The sequence below is a fragment of the Typopeltis vanoorti genome, chromosome 7 (assembly GCF_054136105.1).
Source record: "Typopeltis vanoorti isolate ZY-2024b chromosome 7, IOZ_Tvanoo_1.0, whole genome shotgun sequence".
NCBI lineage: Eukaryota > Metazoa > Arthropoda > Arachnida > Uropygi > Thelyphonidae > Typopeltis > Typopeltis vanoorti.
In genome coordinates, this window is record NC_143555.1 from 103,317,475 (window position 1) to 103,340,852 (window position 23,378).

General features: G+C 36.5%; 1 protein-coding gene across 4 annotated transcripts in view; it reads left to right on the plus strand.

Annotated features, from left to right (window-relative positions):
• The window catches only part of LOC150104923 (uncharacterized), a 431,839-nt gene that overhangs the window by 392,856 nt on the left and 15,605 nt on the right, over positions 1 to 23,378 (plus strand). For 3 of the 4 annotated variants that reach the window (XM_090395426.1, XM_090395428.1, XM_090395429.1), the window contains 2 exons: positions 11,009 to 11,152; positions 23,204 to 23,356. In XM_090395426.1, coding sequence (XP_090251552.1) covers positions 11,009 to 11,152; positions 23,204 to 23,356 — 297 coding nt within the window. The remainder of the gene's footprint in view (positions 1 to 11,008; positions 11,153 to 23,203; positions 23,357 to 23,378) is intronic. The other variant, XM_090395427.1, reaches the window with a different exon arrangement.

The following is a 23,378-nucleotide window of genomic DNA, read 5'->3' on the forward strand; positions in this document are numbered from 1 at the left end:
CCTGTGAGTTTGTTAGAGTGAGTGTCAACTGTATTTGAATTTGTATCAATGGAGGATACTTCAGGAGTCAAGATAAACTTTCTCCACAAACAAGTGGAGGAAATTACAATGTGTACTCCTATTACACAGCATTTTTGCAATCTAGATTTCTGGCCATCATAGGATCAAGTTTACTGTAGAAAAATAATCTAATAAAATCTAATATAAAAAAAAAAAAATACTGTTGTGGTGGTGATAGGCAGTAGATGGAGTTGATGGTAGCATTGTCATTGTGTGTATTTGGAGAATTAAGTAATAGAGGAGACAGTGAGATTTGTGTGCTGGATTGGAGTAGGAGTGCTCCTGCAATAAGTCTTTAGTCAAATGCCACCCTTCCTCTATAACTGCAATAAAGTAGATTACCCAAGCAAGGCACTTATTATTATTATATAATTTCATCGGTTCCATCAGTAATAGAAAAAATTAAAAAATATAAACATAAATGGATGGAACATGCTCAAAGAATGAAAATAGAAAGGTTACCAAAACAAGCCTTAAAGTACAAGTCATCCTCTTAAACGATTCAACGACTTCTAAGGCTGGAACAGGCCACGCTAGGCCTAAATCCTTGATATGCATGATGATGATTATTATAATAATATTCCTTTCCTAGACATTTTGTAGACTACCAGATGGTAGTTCCTGTCTTCAGAAAATAAAAAAAATGTGTGCAACAGTATCATTTTTCAGACTTATTGGTGCTTATCACAAATTCAAATCAGTCTGACTGATTTGAATTTGTTTTTTTAGGAAGATACATTGTTTTGAAATCTGTTAATCTATCATGCTTCCATCATTGCATAAACAGATACACATGTTCACAAAATTCACGTGGTTCTAATGGTTGTGAGCTTCGTCTTATAGAAAAAATAAACTATAATCATCATTCTCTATCTCCTCAAAAAGATGTACATTTAGTAATTATGGCTTGCATTCTTATTTGCAAGGTGTAATGCCTATTTTCTATGTGTAATGTCTCTTTGTTGTGCCCAAAGTGCCTCAGATAACGCAGCTATACCTATGCTCTGAAACATCGCAGATCATCTTTTGTCTGATTTCTAATTTGCCAATTAGCTTCTTTCTTTCTCATGCTCTCCTAAAGAGCATAAGAAAGAAAGTTAAATTCATAGTTCTGTGCTGAAGTTAACCACCTTATCAGCCATTATGGATCAAATATGCATCCTCATATGCTTCGTATTTATCATATATTTTAATGTAATATCAATGGTATTACAATTTTAATGTGCACTTCGTATCCATGATAATTTTGTCCGGTAGCGTCTTGGCCAGTAGTGTGGTTAATAGGTGCATTGCTTGGGTGATCTACTTTATTGCAGTTATAGGGGAAGGATGGCATTTGACTGCTTAGAAGACCACCATACATACTATACTAATACTGAAAGTTTTTTCACATGATTATGCTGTAAATTAAAGATACCAAGAAATTATATTCTTGGTTTCATGTTTCATCCCTTATCCAAGTGTAAGTAAACAAAGGTTGTGCATGGAATCACTTCATGACTGAGCTACTTATATCCACTGATGAGACCTCAATAAAGGTCGAAACTGGTCTGGGAAGTGGCCCTTCCTATAATGCATAGCATTATACATGTCCATAAGGATGTGTGTTACATTATGGGATACTAAGGCAGTTGATGTGAAGTCATTATATACATCTATATCCTCTATATACATGTAGCCCAGTCGTGAAGTGACTTTGCACAAACTTTGTTTGCTTACACTTGGATAAGGGAAGAAACCAAGAATGTAATTTCTTGGCATTTTTTATTTATTTTGTACATTCTAACAGTTACTAATTGGGCATCTTTCCAGAATGCAGTCTTTTGCCAGTTAGAGCTCATTTGAAAAAACGTCCTCTGCAAAAGCTAATTTGTAACAGAAAGGCTATAAAAAAGAGCTGTGAAGCAGCATTAAACACCCAGTATTAATGTTTAATTATATAAACATTTATCTGTTTTTAGAGCTAGGTCATACCAGATCTAGCTCTAATTGCATTCCCCATAATGCCAATCTCATGAGTTTTATTGTTATTATACATCTAACTTAAAATATTTTTTCTGCTGTAGTTGTTTTGATATCTTTATAGCCAATCTTTGTACCAGTAATGGTCTGGACACGGAAAATATGCAATAAATAAAATTCGTGAGAGTGTTAACATTAACACATGTTAATGTTAACACTCTCACGCTGCCGAAAATATTAAAGGGGAAAATTCCAGAAATAATTCATAAGTTTTAACACATTGACTGCCGTATGAATCAAATACGATTCGCACTACATTTTTTCAATGTGTTGCGGGAATCATATTTGCTTCACATAAAGATTTTTCTTTCAGGCCTCGTAGTTCACCTGTGATTCATATCTAAATGAAATGCTTATGGGTAATAGAAATGTGAGGCCTGGTAAACAGGTTTATATAGTTACCTTGGTAGAACTTCAACTACATGTACAGGTGGACTATTATAGGGGTTTTATTTTTACCTGATTTAGGCCAATTTCTAATGTTGAATAAAACAATAACAATGGTGCTAAATATTTATTTATAATATATGTCATAAATGTGTTTTTCAATTTTTTATTCTAAAAAATTGAAAAACTAATAAACAAAAAATGACAAACAATAGACAAATAGATATGAAAAAAATAATTAGGTGAAATTATTACTAAACAATTACAAAGTACAGTTATGCATAATAGTAAAACAGCGAACACGGTAAAATTTTTCGCACTGAACACATTTCCACCGTGTTTGTGTGGCCTTAGATGTTGCATATTTTCTATTATGTTCTTCGGTTAACTTTTTTGTAGCAAGATGTACATCTTCTCCTATTACTGGTTCCAACCTCTTCTAAAATATGTTTTTCCTTGTCTGAAATCGAAGTGACATTATTTTCCTTTGGTATAATTCCTAATAACCCTTTTGTGATTTTTTCTCTAAACTCTGTGATGCTCATCTTTTTATCAGTAACTCGCTTATATACACAAAAGCGTTCACCACAGCAGAACCTAAAAGAATTTCAACTGCGAGTTTTCGGTATCATTTCACACTTCTTCGAAGACAAGAAGCATAGGCTTTTACCTGATTGGATAGATCAATAAAACTTTTGCTTTTGTTATAGTCTATAATAGCTTCTGGCTTTTGCACTTCATTACCATTTCTTGCTGTAAGAGATGTCATTTTGTTTGTATGTTTTGTTAATAACATAAGCACTTCACGTTTATCGCACCATTTTATTACCACCACCCCTGTGTCACTTTCTTTACCAATTATTTCACCCTTTTTCAATTTCTTCTGGGGATTCGAAAGGGAATTCAACATCCTGTGGAATTCCCTTTCGATTTTTTCTCAAGTGCCTATAAGGTGTGTTTGTCTATTCAAAAGTTTGTTCACTAATTCAATACTGGTATAATAATTATCTACATATATTGTGCGTCCATGGTCAAGTAGATTCTCACAAAGTCCCATAACAATTGAAGTTGGAACACTATTAGTGGTATTGATCTTTTCTGCGCTGCTGTATATCTTGAAATCATATGTATATCCATCTTCAATACACAATTTGAATACTTTTATGCCAAATTTGTATTGTTTATTCTTGATGTACTGACGAAAGGCAAGACGACCTCGGAAAGGAACTAAAGTTTCATCTACGCAAATATTACTCGAAGGCGTCATTATTTTCTGGATATTTTTTCTTATATGATTTATGAGAGGTGTAATTTTATAGTCTTTCAGAAGTATTTCCACCCTCGTCTGTGAAGTGCCATTTACTGAGAAGAAGATCAAACCGATTCCTTGACATAACTTGTTTGATTTCTGTAGAATAGAGGACGTTATTCGACCAATAACACTAATTTTGGCATCTGCACTAAACCAAACCAAATTTGCAGACCCAAAAATATCTTCGTTTCATTGGGATTTGTGTTTTTCCACTTTCTTATCCTTGCTTTTGGTAAAATTGTCTTACTGAGTTTTTGAAGAGCATAGCTGTTAGTTTCTTGCACCATTAGGTCCAGCAGTCCTTCATCAACAAACATAAAAAAGAAGTCTACACACTGTTTATCGTGCATTTCTTCAATAACATTTTGTTTTATTCCAAAATTATTATCCACAAACTGAAATTGTTTTAGATTATCACCTGTAATTTCATTCCATTGTAGATCGGTTGAATTCACATTTCCAAGTATTTCATCTGAGGAAGAATCATTAGTCAAATGCAGATTTCTTATAACATCATCAATTGTTTGTTCTACAGAATGAGCAGCAGTAAACTGAGATGTACTAGGAGCAAAAACTTTGGTATTACCAGTTGTAGATACTTTTATTCTCTTTCTAGCAATGAGAGAATTAGAATCTGAAGACACAGAACTAAGATCACTTCCGTTGTAACTTTCCGACGAATATTCGTATGGTTCGTCATCAGATAGAACTTCATTTATCAAGGCTTCTAAATAGCGTTGCTCTTTTTCATGGTCTCTCATATTAGGGCAATTTATAACAATATTTATCACTAGAACAAATTTATTCCACTGGACAAAACACTGAACGCATAACTGTTCAATACACGTCATAGATATGCAAGTTTGACCTTGTGTGAAGTGCGAATCATGTGTGCACCGCTCAGTCCAGTCAGTAAAAAAAAATTCTTCTCAGGTCACTCGGTACACACGTGATTCGCACTTAACAAATCTATTTAGCTGCATGAAATAGATAAAAAAAAAAATCATAAAATATGATTATTTTATGTTACTTTCAGCAAATTGTAAAACAAAAAGAAGTTGGCCCAGGGATCACAAAATTTTTTAACATTACGGCATCAACATGCTAAATTGTAGGCTGTTCTGAGTAGTATAATGAAATCTCACACTGTCCCACCCTGGACATGAATCAACCCTTTCTCCAGTATGTCTGTACTGTATTCTGTACCTGAACGTTACTCACTTTAATGCAAACCACATCTCCTTGTATATAATTTCTTGGTATCTCTAATTTGTAGTATAACCAAGTGGGAAAACTTCCAACAACCTCCTGTAATCCAGAGTATTTTAATAACAAGGTGTGACACCTTTTGGCTACTCGTACATGAAATTATGACTTCTGCATTACTTCAACCTTAAAACAAAGAAAAATCTTATATAAAGTTAGACATGTTTAAAGTTAACCTATCTGCAACAAGAATTGAGAGTAAATATGAAAAATCGATGCTAAAAGAGTATTTTCCTAGTCGTACTGAAAAATTGCTATTTTGTGAGATAGTGTCCTATGCCTCCGAGGTACAGCCATACAATATAAATATGGAATCAAGTTATTCAAATGATGTTCTGCACCAGGATATACTGTATTTACAATTTTCCAATATATCATCAGTAAGGATCAGACATGCAAAGAGCAACTTCTACAAACATTGTTGTGTTGCTTTATGCAAGAATATTAGGAAAAGGGCACATGCTATGTACTGATAATTAGTATAGAAACATGGATTTGGCAAGAAAATTAATTCATGCAAATACTTATCTAGTTAAAACAATTTTAGAAAAAAAAAGTTTCAGAATTCCAAAAGAAGTAGCGTTTCAAATAATTGAACTTAGGGGAACTATTTGCACCAAAAGTTAAGACTGGCATTACAGTTTGAAATGAAAAGCTAAGCATGATGTCCTCATATTTTCAAGAAAACATTCAATTGAAATAGTTACTATTACAAAAAAAAGGTTGAGTATAGTGGCCCAAAAATGACTGTTGATTATACAAAGACAAATCTTATATTGATATATCTGATCAAATGACAGCATACAACAGTTGATTATACAAAAGGATTGCTTGGTATAGAAAATTAGCATTTGAGCTTCTGCCGAATACATCTGTGATAAATGCATGGATAATGTTCAACAGCAGAAAAGATATTTCAGTCATTGAATTTAAAAAGCAGTTAGTTTATGTATGTAATGCATTGCCAAAAGATAAAGACTAAGGATTATGACTTATCCTTAAAAATTACAAAAATTAACATGAAGTGATATGAACTGCAAAAGAAGGAAGGCAAACTTTCAACCTTAAGGTGATGTCAGATCTGTTATTCCTATCCTATTCAAGTGCCATCTCCTATCTAGGTGGTTGACTACCATGGTTTGATGCATAGTTAACTATGGGCATTACAAAATGTGGTGAGAACCCTATCTCTTCCGCATATTGTCATAAGTATTCATGGCTGTAAATCCATGGGTGTTCTGGGGGATGAAAAACCCAAGTTTCTGGGTGGGGAAAAAAAACCCTACCTCCATATGAGACCAGCTAACCCACCTTTAGTCGGAAAAAAACCGGATAAAGGTTGCTCACGTCATGGACTGGAATTGAACCTAGGTCTTTCTGACCCAAAAGGCTTTGACTATACTGACTGAACTACAGAGACTAATTTGTTATTAAAAAACTTAAAAATTTTGTCTCCAAGTTGCAAGAAACTGTACTGTAATGTGGGTCATCAAAGACCCACATGATGTAAATGGACAATCACCTGAAAATAGCATGCCATGGAACACGTTAATTAAATTCATGTTATTAAGCCTTTCTCTCTCTCTCTTCTATTTGAATGGCAAAAAAAAAAAAACAAATCTGCTAACACCTTTTATTCCCCTATAGGGAATAGGCAAGGCCATTTTAAGCCCTGTATAACTTTTGGAAACGGAAGAGCAGTTCAATCTCCACTGGTAGCCAATTAAAGATAGTTAACTCAAGATTATTACTAATTATACACAGCAGCATCTGGTGAAGAGAGATAGCTGACAAGTGCTGTCATCTTGTATATGTATATGGTATATGGATCTAGATATATGGTAGCTTAAATAGAAAGTATGTGATGAAAGTTTTATCAAACAAGTATTTCATTGAAAAATGAGAATGAAAATAACTAGAGAAAGATCAGGATCCTGAATCCTTTCTTTCATGCTTACACGGTGATCAGAATACATTATGAAAATTATGGATACAACTACCACGTTAGAGTAAAAACTTTTAGTTTAATATAAACCAAAATATATACTCGACGTTTTGACCATCGCATTTAGGTCATCTTCTGGAGTATATGTATATACACAAAGAAAAAAGCTGCACTACAATCTACATGGCATGCTAAAGTTACTGATCAACTTTTAAAACTATTTGCCTGACCTCTGGTGTTAAAAAAAAAAAAAAAAAAACCTCACTACATCAAAGCTAGAGTCCTGTTATTATTATTATCTATTAAGTTACGTGTTCATACAGAAAATAATAGATAAATAAACAAAAAATAAAATTATATAAGTATACATATAAATTGCAACAACTGGTATTGATAGTGGCCAATAAAAGATGAAAAATTGCTTAGTCCTAAAGTCAGGGTTTGCTGGAAACTAAGTGGACTGAATGTGTGCCATCCAAACTGTTGGGATTTTTAAGCCCCAAATTCCAATCAGTTTGATGTAGGGTGTTAATTAGAGCATTATCTGAGAGGCCTGCTTCACCATGTAATACTTTTGGTATTATTTCCAACAACTTCCATGGATGGGCTATAGTCATATCTTCTTCTTCCTTTCCAGGCTTATAGGCCAAGTGGCCTGTTCCAGACTCAATTTCCATCTTTATAAGGGTCTTCCTCTGCATCAGGTACCTTTTGTATGGTAATTTAGAATTTGTTTAGGTATTCTGCTTCTATTCATTCTCAGTATGTGTTCTTTAGAGCTATAGTCACATATATGTAATTAATATATAAATACAACATATATAAATAATTCATTCATTCTCCAAAGATGAAACATGGTACTTATTGAAACCACCTCAGGCAATACACAGAGATCATCTACCATCTAAGTTTACTTCAATCTAAACATAACAAGTCTTGATGAAAACTAGTAGTAATAATTGCAGTTGTAAATTTTCTTGCATTCAAAATTGATTATTGTGCACTTATTATTATTCAGGCCTCCATGGAGTCAGAAGACTCGCCGTGGGAGGCCCTTTCTAAGAAACAAGTCTATCAAGACTCATCGAGGGAGGTCCCTCCTAGGAAACACAGTCTATCATACCACTCCTTAAACGCACTGACCGTTATCGCTCTCACCACTCTATCAGGCAATGCATTCCATGGTTCAACCATTCCTCCATGCAAAGAAACCACTCCTCACTCTCTTTCTCAGTTTCCTTTTGTAACTTCCAGGGATTCCTTATCATGACTCCTTCCCACTGTTCAACCAAGTGAAAACTCCCCAGTGTCAACCCTGTAACCACCTCTCAACAGTTTAAAAGTCTCAATCATATCATCTCCTTCTATCCACCAAACTCTGCAGTCCACACTCCCTCAGCCGATCCTCATAACTAAAATTGTACAGTCCTGACACCATCTTTGTTATCTGCCTTTGTACCCTTTCCACAGTTAATTTATCCATTTTAAATCCTGTGGACCAGATCTGAGAACAATAGTCTAAATGTGGTCTGATCAGAGACTTATACAACGGAATGATAACCCTCTTATCTCTGCAGGTCAGTGTCCTTCTCATAATAGCAGCAATCCTCTGTGTTACCTTTACCACCTTTGCAATATGTCCCCTAAACTTCAGGTTTCTATCAATCATCAACCCCAGATCTCTTTTCTCCCCCTACTTCCTCCAGTATAACTCCTCCCATAGAGTATGCAGCATCCCATCGATGTTCCCAAACCTCAAGACCTTACATTTTGCTGCATTAAACTGACATCCCCATTCATTTGCCCATCTATCTAGCTTATTCAAATCCTCTTGCAGGGCTACCACATCTGCACTATTACTAATAATCCTTCCCAGCTTCACATCATCTGCAAACAACTGAATATCCCCTTGCAATCCACTGGCAATGTCATTGATATAAAGGTTAAACAATATAGGTCCTAGTACTGAGCCCTGTGGGACCCCACTTGTAACCCTCTGCCTCCTTGAAACTGCTCCACTATACACAACTCCCTGATACCTATCAGACAGCCAATCCTGAATCCAGTTGACCAATCTGACATCCAGACCCAAGTGCTGCAACTTGAATATCAGTTTATCATGTGGCACCCTGTCAAATGCCTTCGCTAAGTCTAAGAAAATTTCAGTATATGCCTTTCCCTCATCTAATGTTCTTGTAACTTTATTATAAAAGGCTAGCATATTGCTAAAACAAGAGTGCCCCTTCACAAATCCATGTTGATTCTCACAGATAACATTATCCTCATCTGCTCAATGCTGTATACGGTCCCTTACTACTTTCTCCAAGATCTTACTAACTACTGATGACACACAAACTGGCCTATAATTAATTAGACACTTCCAGTCTGCTACAGCCCTTATGCAATGGCACTATCTTGCCTTCCTTCCATTCCATCAGCACCTTTCCTGCAGCCAGACTTTCATTGAAAAGCCAGGTCAAAGGCACTGTCAGTTCCTTAGTGCATTCTCTCAAAACTCGTGGTGAAATACCATCCAGTCCCACAGCTTTACTAACATCTAGGGTACTCAATATGTGGAACACACTCTCCTCCCACACCTCGAACCTGCCCTATCCCTCTAGTATTAAAATTGACTCCTCCAGGATGAAATACTCCAATAAAGTGTTCATTGAGCAATTCCACTATGTCCTATGCATCAGTCACTCTATTCCCATTTTTATCCCATAATGTCATTCTTCCACAGTCATTTCTCCTCCTACTGGCCACATAGCTAAAAAAATTCCCTAGGATTTTCCTTGGATCTAAGGGCCAATTTTTCTCATATTCCAGTTTCGCCTTCCTTACCATGCTAGTCACTCTCCTGGCCTGTGTCTTATATTCTTCATGCATCTTCTCTTCACCTGTCTCCTTATATCTCTTCCATAGCCTCTTTTTCGCATGCAGTTCCTGTTTAATATTGTTTGTCATCCATTTTAGTCCAAATTGTGTCCTCCTCTTCTTCACTCGTGGAACAGCTTGCCATTGCTGCTAACAAATATTCCTTCACAATTTCCCAAGCACTCTTGCACTTATGCAAGAAATTGCTAAAGCAATTAAAATCTGAGCAAAAAGAACTAAAAGACATTTCAACTTATTACTTTGAACAAAAAAAAAATATAAAAAATTGAATTTTTTCAGTTGCAGTTTTGTTAATAACAGTATATTGATTGACACATAAATGTCTTAAGGAAAGTCAAAACTAAAAACACTAATTTTTTTTGTTTATGTGTAATGAGTAATGACTAATTCTGTAATATCGATAATAAGTTTAACTTAAAACTCATCAGACTGGTTGGTCAAGTGGTCAGTATACAAGAGAGGAGAGGGATGGGAATGTTCTGATAAACACCTAGAACAAAAATGATATTAAAACAGCTGATATAACAACAAGAAAAAACATGCTAGTAGCAGAGTTATGAAGGTAACTTATGTTCTTATATCCTTCGTTTCCAACCAACAGGCTTCAATTTTGACTCCTGCTATGAGCATGAATTTAGCTGCCCAGCGAGACCACTGCTTTGTTTGTTAGAGGCCTAAAGTGGCTTGAGTCTGTAGAGCACACCTGGTTTCCAGACTATGTAAAAAAGAAAAGAAAAATAATTTTTTTTTTAAAGTATAAAAATTAATAAAAATGGAAAAATAAAATTCTTATGCCACCCACAGCACTAATGTATTATAGGCTTACAACCCTTTTGTGGGTGGGAATCATATAAAAATAATATATATATATTATGATTCTGGTTTATGTCAGCACACTCCATATAGCTTTAATGCCTATAACTATGACCACATACTCATTTAAATCAAACCCAGTATCTTCAGCTGTAAAATATCATGCTAAAGCATCAAAACAAAACATGCTGTTTATCACATATCTGACAGTCCTGTTTGTTCAATTAATTTGTTGGCTTTCTTTATATATTATACTTTGTTAATATAAACGACCATTCATTTATTTTCTTTTTCTTGTCTTACAGAATAATTTCATCAGATGATAAGGAAATTCTGTCGGATGATAAAAAAGAGGAAATATTAAGTAATGAAGAAAATGAGGAAAATGTTTCTAAGGCACCAGATGAAATTTTCCAAAGTGAATTAGAGGAAGATGCCTTAAGCAACAGGTGTTGATTGCATTATTCATATACAGATTAATAAAAATATATTATGTTCTAGTGCAGGGGTTCTCAACCTTTTCCAGTGGTGTACCACTATATTTAATTCAAGATATTAGATGTACTAGTAGGCAGTGGCTCATGTACCACCAGTGGTATGCATACCATAGGTTGAGAATCTCTGTTCTAGTGGATATGTTTGGTTCATGTCTGGTAATGTAAAACTGAATTTTATTTGTATTATATCAGTATTAAGATATTTGGGAAAAAAATGTATCTCAGTTTTTTAACATATGTTTCCATGATCTAATTTGTATACCAAACATCAATAGAAGTGTACATGGAACAAACAGTGCATAGATTTTAATAGATTTATTTAGTGTGAACTCTATTGGAAAATATGACAATATCTTTTACATGAAAGTGAGATGCAGCATTTGTTGTTGTTTCACATGTTGAATGTCATGCCTGCTATTAGTAATACTGTGCACTGAAGTCCTAACTGTTTGGTTATAATAGCATTAAATAAGGATTTAATGGGAAAGAGGAATTATCTTGAAAAAGCAGAAGTGGGAAAATATGTCCATTTGACTTATATACCCCTTTGTTTCATCTCTTCCATCAAAATTTTGAAAAAAAAATGTTCAATTCAGTTTGCTTTAATAAGTTACTGAGCATTGATTCTTATCTAATAAGTCAATGCTTATTATAAATGATATTTGCCTATAGGTTATCCTTGAAGAGCTTATTTTGCTAACTCAATAAATAACTTTAAAAAAATGCAATGCAGGTTTCAGCTTTCTTTCAGAAATCTAAGAATACTGTTTGCCATTAAACTAAAGCTACTTATGCATTGTACCTTGCTCTCATTTATTATCCTCACTGTGCCTTCCACTTGAAGTAATTGCTCCTAGTAAAACAAGAAGTTTCTTTCCATTTAAGGAAAGAACCAGAAATATCTAAAATAAAATTGTAACACCCACCCAAGACGAAAGATTTGATAAATAATACCATGGATATATATAAGAGATAGGATCGATAAAGACAGCTGCAAGAACATACATTTGGTTGTTGTATGTTTTTTTTAATAATTTTCTTCTTCTTATTATTATTATTATTATTTGGGTATTTCCATGGAGTCTTGTGGGAGGCCCATACTAACCTTTATACACACTATACCTATTATGCTTCTCATTAAACTTATTCACTAGCAGGTCACTCACAGCTACTTCTGGCAGTCCATTGCACTCACCACTCTCTAAGTAAAACATCTAGTCTGTGCACACCCTTGCTGTCTCCAACTGGGGAGAGTGACCACACTTTCTTGCTTTGGAAAGTTGCCAAACACATGGAGTTCTCTGTCAAGAAGGAGTTTATGTTCAATTACAAGGCTGGTGATTATGAGAGACTCCAGAGTCATCTTGGAACAGTGCAATCACTTGAGAAGCTACAAGGAAAGAATATCAGTAGTGCATAGTAAGTGGTCAGAGATTGCTTGAGAGTAGCAGTATCAGACTGCATACCCAAGCTCAAGAGGATAAATCAAGTTGGAATTAAGTGGATGAGTAGGGATATAAAGCAAGAGCAAAAAAAAAAAAAAACAAATTGTGGAGGAAATAAAGAAAAAAAGTGATCAGCATACTCATGAGCAATACAAATGCAAGCAAGAAGGGTGACTAGTATGGTAAGGAAGGCCAAATCAAACTATGAGAGAGAATTAGCCAAACAGGCCAAAGTAAACCCAAAAGAGTTTTTTCATTATGTAGCAAGTAAGAGGAAAAATGACTCTATGGTAGAATGACTTTAAACAATGCTCACAGTAGGATGGTGATTGAACCAAAAGAAATAGTTGAATTGCTGAGTGATTTTGCAAAAGTGTAAATCATTCAGGTGGTAATTTTATAGTTGCCGATGTTACAGAGATGCATATCAACATTGAGGTAGATGAACAGGAGGTGTTCAGCATATTAAAAATGAATGTGAACACAGCAGTGGGACTGGATGACATATCAGCCCATGTACTATGTGAATGTGCAAGAGAATTTTCATTGCCTTTGATGAAGTTGTTCAATCTAAGTCTCAGCTCTGTCAGGGTTCCAAGGGAGTGGAAAGAGGATAACATAGTACCATCGCATAAAGGTGGCTCCAAGACACAGGTAGCCAACTACAGACCAATTAATATATCAGATGTGGTTTTTGAAGTATTCGAAAAGTTGGTGAAAGGTACCATACACTAACTGCTAACCAGAGGACACGATAACCACTCGGCCAGCCTGGTTGGCCAAGTGGTTAGCGTATCCTCTCTCCATCCAAAAGGCTGCAGGTTTGAATCCCGCTGTGGGCATGGATGTTTGTGATTGTCTGTGAGAATATTAGTGGTGGTAGAAGACCACCAGATGGTGTTTGTATAGTTGCGGTTTGTTGTAGTTGGTGCATTCATTCATTCATTCATTACATTTCATATGGTGATTACCTTCGTATGGTGGTGCCGTACCTTCCCATAAAAGGACTCGCAGCCCTTTTATGGGAAGGTACGGCACCACTTCAATCCCCTCCCCTCCCCCTATTTTTATTCGGGCTCGGGACCGGCATAGCTGACAATTCAGCCCTATGGCTGGAGGGATTGTCTTAAGTATTCCTGACTATATCCATGTGTGTTCACGGGGCCGATTTGCCTGCTTTCAGGATGAAAACCCCCAGAAAAACTGGGGGAAAACCCTGCTGTCCAGCTAACTTGGCTATGGCTGAGGAAGATCCTTAAGCTCCTCATGTTGTCGACGGAATTGAACCTAGGACACTCCTTCCCCAGGCATATGGTTGCGAAGCGCATAGCCACTAGGCTAACCGCACGGACAGTTGGTGGATTGAGTGGTGGAGGCAGAGCTGTAAAGTAGGTGTCCTCCCTCAATGAGTCTTTGGACTCCCTGGAGGTCATCATCATCATCAAATTCCTGCCATGTACCCTCAAGGGGTGTACAGGATATGACAGTACTACATGAAAAATTTACATCATTACTAACTTCCTATCTACAATTTTCCTCCAAATCAGTCTGTTACTTGTCAAGACTCCAACATTATCAGATCTTATATTTCTATCGTCTAACGCACTTTGTACCGTATCAATCCACCTATATCTTGGTCTTCCTCTGGGTCGTTTTCCTGCCAACCTGGCAGAGAACACTTTTACACCTCCCTGGAGGTGTCACATTATAATAATAATAATAATATTTATCCCACACACACAAGCGGTATAAGAACCATATGTTCTTATACTGCTCATGTGTGTGGGATACACATCACTGCCTCGTGTGGTATACGAGGATTAAAAAAGAAGTCTATTGACATGTCTTCAAGATCTCAAGGGTAAAGTTGTTGAGGAACACATAAGGAAGGCTGTTCCAGAGGACAGAAGTAGATGGAATAAATGAGGAAGAGGAGAAGTAGGTTTGATATGTTTAACAGTAAGTAGAGGAATGATGTTTGCCAATTCACTGGAACAGTGACCAATCAAGTACCTGTAGAAGAGACAGACCTGAAACATTGCATCTGTGAGATAGAGGTTGAAGTGAGACTGTGAGGGAAGGATCATCTGAGTCTAATTGCTCTCCTCTAGACAGCATCAAGAATTTTAGGGAGGTTTTAGATACACTACCCCAAATATGCGAAAAACGTTCTAAGGATGGATGGTTTGGGATTTATATAGGGTTAATAGCTGGGTTGGAATAAAAGAACTTCTTGAGCAGAAAATAATGCTTAGTTTTTTTTAGAGGCTGAGGAAGGTTGAATTAATGTTATGTATTTTTGCCAGGAGAGGAGGAAGGTAAATCTCAGTCCAAGGAGAGATCTGATCCTGTCTGATGTTTGTTATTAATGATGATGATAAGGGAAGGTGAGCTGAGATCCCTTTTACAAGAAAAAAGGCAGGACTATGTTTTGGCAGCACTGAAAGTGACTAGGTTATCCTTGCTCCGCTGAAGGATGGTATGGAGCTCAGTGTTTAAGGCACTATTTGAAAATGATCTTGATGTTTGGGATGTCTGAAAACTACATGGTTTGTAAAAAGGAGTTGGAAGAATGGACTGTGTGTTATCGACAAAGCTGTAGATGGGATTGGTGGCGATTGAGAGTAAGTCATTTATGTGTAGGAAAAAGAGGGTAGATGATGAAATGGAGTCCTGAGGCACTCCTGTCTTCATGGCAAAGCTCAAAGATAGAGTGCCATTCACCTTTCATGGAGTGAACAACCAGAGAGAAAGCTGACTGTCTAGTTTCAAAGGGTGGCAGGTAGACCCAAAGAAGGCACTTTGCAAAGTAAGCATTGATGCCAAATATCAAAATCCCTGGAAATGTCAAGAGAAACAGCACACGTTTCTCCCATCATTTCCATGACAGATGTCCTGTGGTGGATGATTTAGGCTAAGAATCAGCCATAGATCTGTATTGGCAGAATCCATACTGGTAGTTGCTGATTAATTGGTGAGCTTCTAGGTAGTGAAAAAGTTGACTGCTGATAACTTTCTCTATTATTTTGGTTAAGAGAATTAGGCAATGATAATTGATTGATAGTTGGAGACATGCTTTTATCTCCCTTTTTTAAAATGCATTGGATATATATGCTTGCATCCATGTGAAGGAGTAGGTGTCAGATGAATATAGACAGGCCACCCCTAGGAATTTTGCTGCCCCGTGCAGTAGCATATTTTGCTGTCCCTTTTCCCTTATTTTTCTTATAGTTGCCCCGTGCAGTAGCATATTTTGCCGCCCCTTCTCCCTTATTTTTCATATAGTTTATGTCAACTTTGCCGCCCTGTGCAAATGCATGTCTTGCACCATCAGTAGAGCTGGCCCTGAATATAGAAGATTGAAGAGATGATAGAACACAGGTGTTAACTCTGGAGCAGAATGTTGGAATACAGTAGGGGAGATGCTATCAGGACCAGAAGACTATTATCCAGATTATCTAATATTCTTAAGTATTTTTTGCCTAAAGACCACAGGAGGCATATGGTGCTGATTTGCTGGCATGTAAGAAGGTGATTTGTCTTCATCTGTGCAGGAATTAGAGGAAAAGAGTGATGCCATTTGGATGAGAGAAAGGTGTAATTGCAGATGATCAGAAGTTGCATGTGATGAAATCATGAAGCAGATGATTTCTTTATGAAGCAGAAATTGGCACCTCTTCAAAAATTGATTTATCTACAAGATTGGAGATAGTTCCAAATGAGTGAATCTAAAGGATCACTCAGTGAGATTTGGAGTTTTTATCAAACTCATCACTCCACTGATGGCAGCTCGCTCCTCAGGAAGCAAGTCCTATTAAAGTGGGGGGATTGATAACTTCATATGGCAAGACAAGTAATGTTAAGTCCTCTATGTAAAAGTTATCTTGATCTATTTTGTTCAAGTTTAGCTTGCTTATTCTTTCATTAAAAGCTTTAAATTCAATCACAGATAACCATAATTTTTTCCTGATAAAGAAACTTATTCCAAATTCATGCTTAAATTGTTCCCATCATAAAGTAGTAAAGGTCATGTTTCTGCAAATTTCTTTCACTTGTCTATCTCATCTCTTGTGTTGCTGGTATATAAATTTTATATCTTTAATTCATTAATAAATTCCTGAAATGCTTACTTATGTAAGCTTCTCACATTTCATGATCATATTTGAAATACATGCAAAGGCTAGATTTTTTAATCAAACTACACTACTCAATGAAATTAACAGAACAAAATGTTTTTCATGAATTTCTTATTTTTTAACTGTGTATATAAACAGATATTTCCTACTATGGGTATTCTGGTATGGAAATACAGTATCTAGAAATTCATCTACCACTCGACAGGTGGGCACACAATGCAAATATGCCTATAAAAATGCAGATCGCAACCATATTCGCTTTATTCCTTTTTTTTTTTTTTTTTTTGGCTTGCTCAATGGGTTAGCCACATTTCCAGCATCTTCAGGATGCCAAGTCACCGTTTAGATGATTCTTTGAGACACAGCAGACCATCGGATAACTTGAAGTCAGAGAGGTGCCATGTTGGCTTAACATGTCACAAAGTATCATTTTGACATTAAAGCACAGTTTCAAGAGACAGGAACAATTACAAGAAGAACTGACCAAGGTCACTCAAGGGCTACATCAACCAGAACAGACTGCTATCTGGCTCTAACAGCAAGATGGAACCCTACGATATCCTGTTCCACTGTCTTTTGAAGTTGCTGCAGCCACAGATGAAACATTTCCAACCAGACTTTGTTAAGAACCATCAATTCAAGTAGACTCTATGCAGAGTCCACTGTATTCCCTGCAGAGCTGGTTGAAATTGATGTCGTGAACATCAATTTCAACTTGATTGGAATCAAGTTGAAATTTCAACCTGACTTGGAGCCCTGACAAAAAGAGTACCGTTCTGTTCTCTGAGCCCCATTTGAACCTACAAAGAATTCTGGAGACGTGAGTAATGTTTAATATCAGTCTTACATTGTGACAAGTTTCAGAGAAGTGGAAGAAGGGAAAATTCTACAGCTTCATAAGCAGGTGACAGAACTTGAGCATTCAATTACAGGCCAATCTGTGTGTCAGATGTTGTGGTTAAAAGGCTTCGAGAGGCTAGTGTGAATCAGGACCCAGAATTGGATTGGCAAAAGTGATATAGGTTTGAGACAGCACAGATTTGCTATAGTGAGGTCATGTTTTAGTAATCTGCTTATTGCAATAAGGTTACAGTTGTATTGGAAGAGGGAGATGGATACACAGTGGTATACTTAGATTTTTGCAATGGCTTTTGATAGATTACCACCATCATCATCATCAAATTCTTGACATGTACCCTCAAGGGGCGTACAGGATATGATAGTACTACATAAAAAATTTACATCATTACTAACTTCCTATCTACAATTTTCCTCCAAATCAGTCTGTCACTTGTCAAGACTCCAATATTATCATTATCAGATCTTATATTTCTATTGTCTAAGGCACACTGTACCGTATCAATCCACCTATATCTTGGTCTTCCTCTGGGTCGTTTTCCTGCCAACCTGGCAGAGAACACTTGTTTTGCTAATCTTTCCTCACCCATTCTTTTAAGTGACCATACCATCTGAGATTAACTCTGCTAATGCATTCCTGGATGCCGACAATGTCAAGTTCTTTCCTAATATCCTCATTTTTAATATGATATTGCCATTGATTCCATCTGTTCATGCCTCTAATCTTTCTCAGGACTCTCATATCTGCAGACTCTAGTCTTTGGTCAAGTGTTTTGCTTCTGACCCAGCTCTCAGATCCATAAGTTAAAACTGGTTTGAACACTGTCTTGTATACAGCTAATTTAGTGTTCCGACTAATTTCTCTCTTATTCCATATGAATTGATTCAGTTGACTTCCTACAATACCAGCTTTGTTGATTCTGTTGTCTATTTCTATATTTAATTTACCATCTTCAGTAAAAATCGTGCCTAAGTAGCTGAAATGTTTTACTTGTTCCACAGGTTCCCAGTTCACAACACAGTTGACATTTTCAACAATTCTACCTATTTTCATTGTCTTTGTCTTTTTAATGCTCACCTTCATACCATATCTATTACAACAGTTATTCAATTTAGTCAGGGACTCTTGCAAACTTGTAGCGGATTTATTTAGAAGTAGAACATCGTCTGCATAAAGCAAAGAGCTGGGATTAACATCTCCAATTCTGATATCATGTTTAGTACCACTTTCCTTCATAATGTGATCCATATAGATAATGAATAACTGAGGGGATAATGTACATCCTTGTCTCACACCAGATTTAACATTAAACCATCTTCCTGTACTTCCTTCAATTCTAACTGCCGACTTACAACTTAAATACAGACTAAGTATTGCTTGATATAATGCCCCATTGACACCATATAACTGTAGCGTATTGAATAGCTTCTCTCTTGGCACCTTGTCATATGCCTTTTCCAGATTGACAAAACTTAGATACAGATCTTTGTTATCTACCCATGCTTTCTCAACTATTTGTCATAAAGTGAAGATCTGATCCTGACAGCCTCTATTTGGCCTGAATCCAGCTTGTTCTTCACCAAGCTTTTCTTCCACAATTCTTCTCAACCGTTTCTCAAGTATACTTGCATACATCTTGCCAGGAACACTCAGTAGGGAAATACCTCTGTAATTCTCACATTCAGTTTTATTTCTCTTTTTATATATGGGTACTATGAGAGCTCTACTCCAATCATCGGGAATTCGTCCCTCTGTCCAGGCTTTCTGAACTATGCAGTGCAGCCACTGTAAGACTTTTATACCACCATATTTCAGCATTTCTGGTCGAATATCATCTACTCCTGCTGCCTTTCCACATTTCAAGCCTTTATGTATGGATATGTATTCCTGACTGTATGCCTGTTGAGTGTTTTTTTTTTCCACTGTGCTATCACTGCTTGTTTCATTTAGCAATTTTTCGAAGTAATTACTCCATACTTCAAGGATATCTTTTTCTCCTGTTTTCATGTAACCTTTATCATCTCTAATTCCTTTTAAAGCACTCTTTCCTCCATTTCTAAGCTTCTTCAACAACCTCCAGAATATCTTATCACCTTCTTGAAATTTATTTTCTATGTTCTTGCCAAAGTCCTCCCATGACTTTTGTTTAGCTAGTTTTACACAGTGTTTAGCTTTCTTGCATTTGTCTCTGTATTCTCTAAGAGTACAAGCTGACTTATTTGCCAAGAACTTTTGATATGCTTCTTTTCTTTCACTGCCTCTTTAACTTCCTGTGTCCACCCATGTAGTTCTGATTTTTTTATCCTTGCAGACAACCTCACCACATGCCTCTCTGGCATAATCAATCAGGGTTTTCTTCAAGGCTTGCCACTGAATCTCCAAGGTTTGGTTCCTGTTCTCAAACTCTTTCATTTTTTCTTCAATAATCTTTGTGTATTTTAGTCTACAGTTCACATCTGAGAGCTGCTCAACTTTTATTCGCTTTAAAACTTTCTTACATGTTATTCTTTTCAATATGAAATTCAATTTTATCCTGCTCAAGACTAAATAGTGATTGCTTCCCATTTCAAATCCTCTGTACACTCTGGTGTCCTGCACCATGGAGAAAACATCACTATCAACAATAACATGGTCAATGAGACTTTTCTTATTCCTTGCCTCCATGTGAATTTGTGCATGTTTTTGTTGGCACATGGTCTTAGTAATAACCAGTCCATGACCTGAGCAGAAATCCAACGGGTATTTGCCATTATTATTGGCTTTGCTCTTTTCTCCAAATTTTCCCAAAATATTTTTGTATGTCTGACAATTATTTCCTACTCTGCTATTTAGATCCCCAACAAGGACCAACTTTTCCTTTTTCATTGTGTCAATTGCTTTTTCTAAAGCATCTAAAAATTCCTCCACTTCTACCTTAGTAGAACCTTCTGTGGGATCGTAGGCACAAATAAGTCTCATTGTCCAGTTCCCTATTCTCATATTTGCCCACATCACTCTACTTGAGACCGCCTGCCATTCAAGAAGATTAGCCTCATATTTTGTGTTGAATACTATGACTACTCCTTCTTTTCCTTGATTGTCATTTCCTGAATGTAACATTTTGTATTTATTGTTCAGAAAGATCTCACCAGTTTTTGTCTTTTTTGTTTCAGTCACCCCTATTATGTCGATCTGGTACACTTATCTAATTCCTCAACTAGCTCCATTTCTTTGCCATTCAGGCTTCTTATGTTAATAGTACAGATCTTTAACTCTGGTGATGTCGAGTTGGGGTGTGCTTTCAGATTTGTTTCAGTAGCTGACTTTTCGCTGTTCGCCCTGGTTCCCTGTCAAAAACAACAGGGGCCTTGTTTAACTGGGCGACGCCCCAGTTAAACAAGCCAGCATGAAATTTTGTCATGTTGTACCATCATTTTCTATATTGGTTTAAGCCAATAAGAATACAATTTGGCCGGCTAAATCCCAAATTGCCAACCCATCCTCGTTCGTTCAGTATCCAGGTAGTACCCAACAGGGTGCACCACGAGAAGGTGAGGATTGGACATTAGGTCAGAAGCCCTGGTCGGTTCTCTGCACTCCTTTAAAGGCTATGTGGAGGTCTCCTCTCAGTTATACAGCTTTGACCCTTAGATTACCACATAAGTTAAACTAGAGGGGATGGGGTTGGATATTAGATTAGTGAAGTGGATTGGATATTGGCTATCTGATAGGTATCGGCAAGTTGTGTATGGTGGGGGGGGGGATATGACACATATCCTGGAGGAGATGTGTCTGTTTCAGGACCATTGCTATTTAACCTGTATGTTAATGATATTGGGGAGGATTTGAATGGGGTTATTCAGTTGTTTGTAGTTGATGCAAAGTTGGGAAGAACTATGAGTAGAGCAGATGTGACTTTACAAGAGGCCTTGAATAGACTGAGTGAATGGACATGGGAGTGGAGGATCCAGCTCAGTCTTGTAAAATGTAAGGTTTTAAAATTTGGAAAACAAAGATGGGATGTAGAATTTACTCTTGGTAGGAATATATTGTTGGAGGTGGAGGAAATCGGAGATCTTGGGGTGATGGTGGATAGGAATCTAAAATTTAGAGGACACATTGCCATAATTGTAAGGACAACACAATAAATTCTGGCAATGATGTAGAGGGCACTTACTTATAGAAGTAAGGAGATTCTGGTTCCATTGTATAAGGCCTTGATTAGGCCACATATGGACTACTGTGCATAGATTTGGTTACATGGATTTTAAAAGAATGAAGGGATATTGGGAATGATCCATAGGTGATTGACTAAGGTGATTTCTGGTCTTTGGAATGTTGAGTATGAAAAAAGGTTGAAGCAGAGTGGATAGGAGTAAGAGGGGTGATATGATAGAGACATATTAGTTGGTAAGGGGTTGTTATAAGATTAATATTGAAGAGGTTTTTCATAAAATAGAGTGTGGTATCTGCAAAGAATCTGAATGTATTTAAGACATGGTATGATGAGCTGTGTGTGTGTGTGTGTGTGTGTGTGTGTATGCCAAAGGGACCTCCCACAACGAGTCTTTGACTCATTGTGTGTGTGTGTATACGGAGGGGGGGGAGAGTGTCTTGGAATAATATGATGTAATTCATCCCTCCAATATCAGAGAAAGAAATGCATATGTGGAGAATGTGTTCACATGTGTGGCAGAATAATATTCAGTTGCACCCCTCTTCATGTGTTTGAATACCGTAACTGCACAGAAGCTTCAGAAACAGATCTTTGAACCCTATGTATGGTAGCAGTTGGTCCAGATTCCCCCCCCCCATGCCTGATAGTGCCACTGCCCATAGAGTTCAAATAGAGAAGAATATCTTGAAACTGAAGATATTTAATGACTACCATGATCACCAGACTTATATCTATTTGTAGGATGTCCTTGGGCATCATGGCCATCACCTCAGTTAGTTGGTCTGCTCTGGCAGAAGAAAAAGATTTGTTGCTGCAGTATCTTATAGCTCTTATATTGAGCTGAGCATGGTCAATCAATAAATTAAAGATGCCAAGAAGTTATATTCTTAGTTTAATCCTTTATCGAAGTGTAAGCAAAACAAAAATGAGACAATTGATGTGAAGTCATTAGCCTCTATATACAAGTATCCCAGGCATGAAGTTACTTCATGTGCAAAATTTTTGTTTGCTTATACTTGGATAAAGGGATAAAAATTATCAACCAATATCAGGTTTGTTTATCATTAGAGGGGATCATATGCTGTACTGATGTTATGTGACCATATTTGATATCTGTAATGTGATGTTTGGTAATTCTGATATTTCTTGCCATCTCCTCATTTTGTTGTACACTACCATACTAAATTTTGAACTATTTCATTGCAAGCTGCACATTACATCATATTTTCTAAGTGTTTTGTTAATTTTTTCAGCAGTATGTGACTTTTGAATTAGGATGGTCTTGCTCATTTAAGGTGATATTTGCATGTTTCACCAAGTTACGCTAAAATTTTTCTTGTAAAGTAAATAAGTGATGTATGCCAGTTTTATTTTAATTGCTATGAACATCTGTTTTAAATCTCTTAGCAGGAATGAAAATGAAGAATTACAAGATTTAGAAGATTCTACTGATGATAGCAAGTTGCTTGAAGTTGACAAGATTGACTTTGAGCAGTTGCCAGAGAACAAAGATATCTCCCTTTTTGTACAGAAACATTCATGGGGAATGTCTACTTTAATGTAAGCCATTATTTTCAGCTAT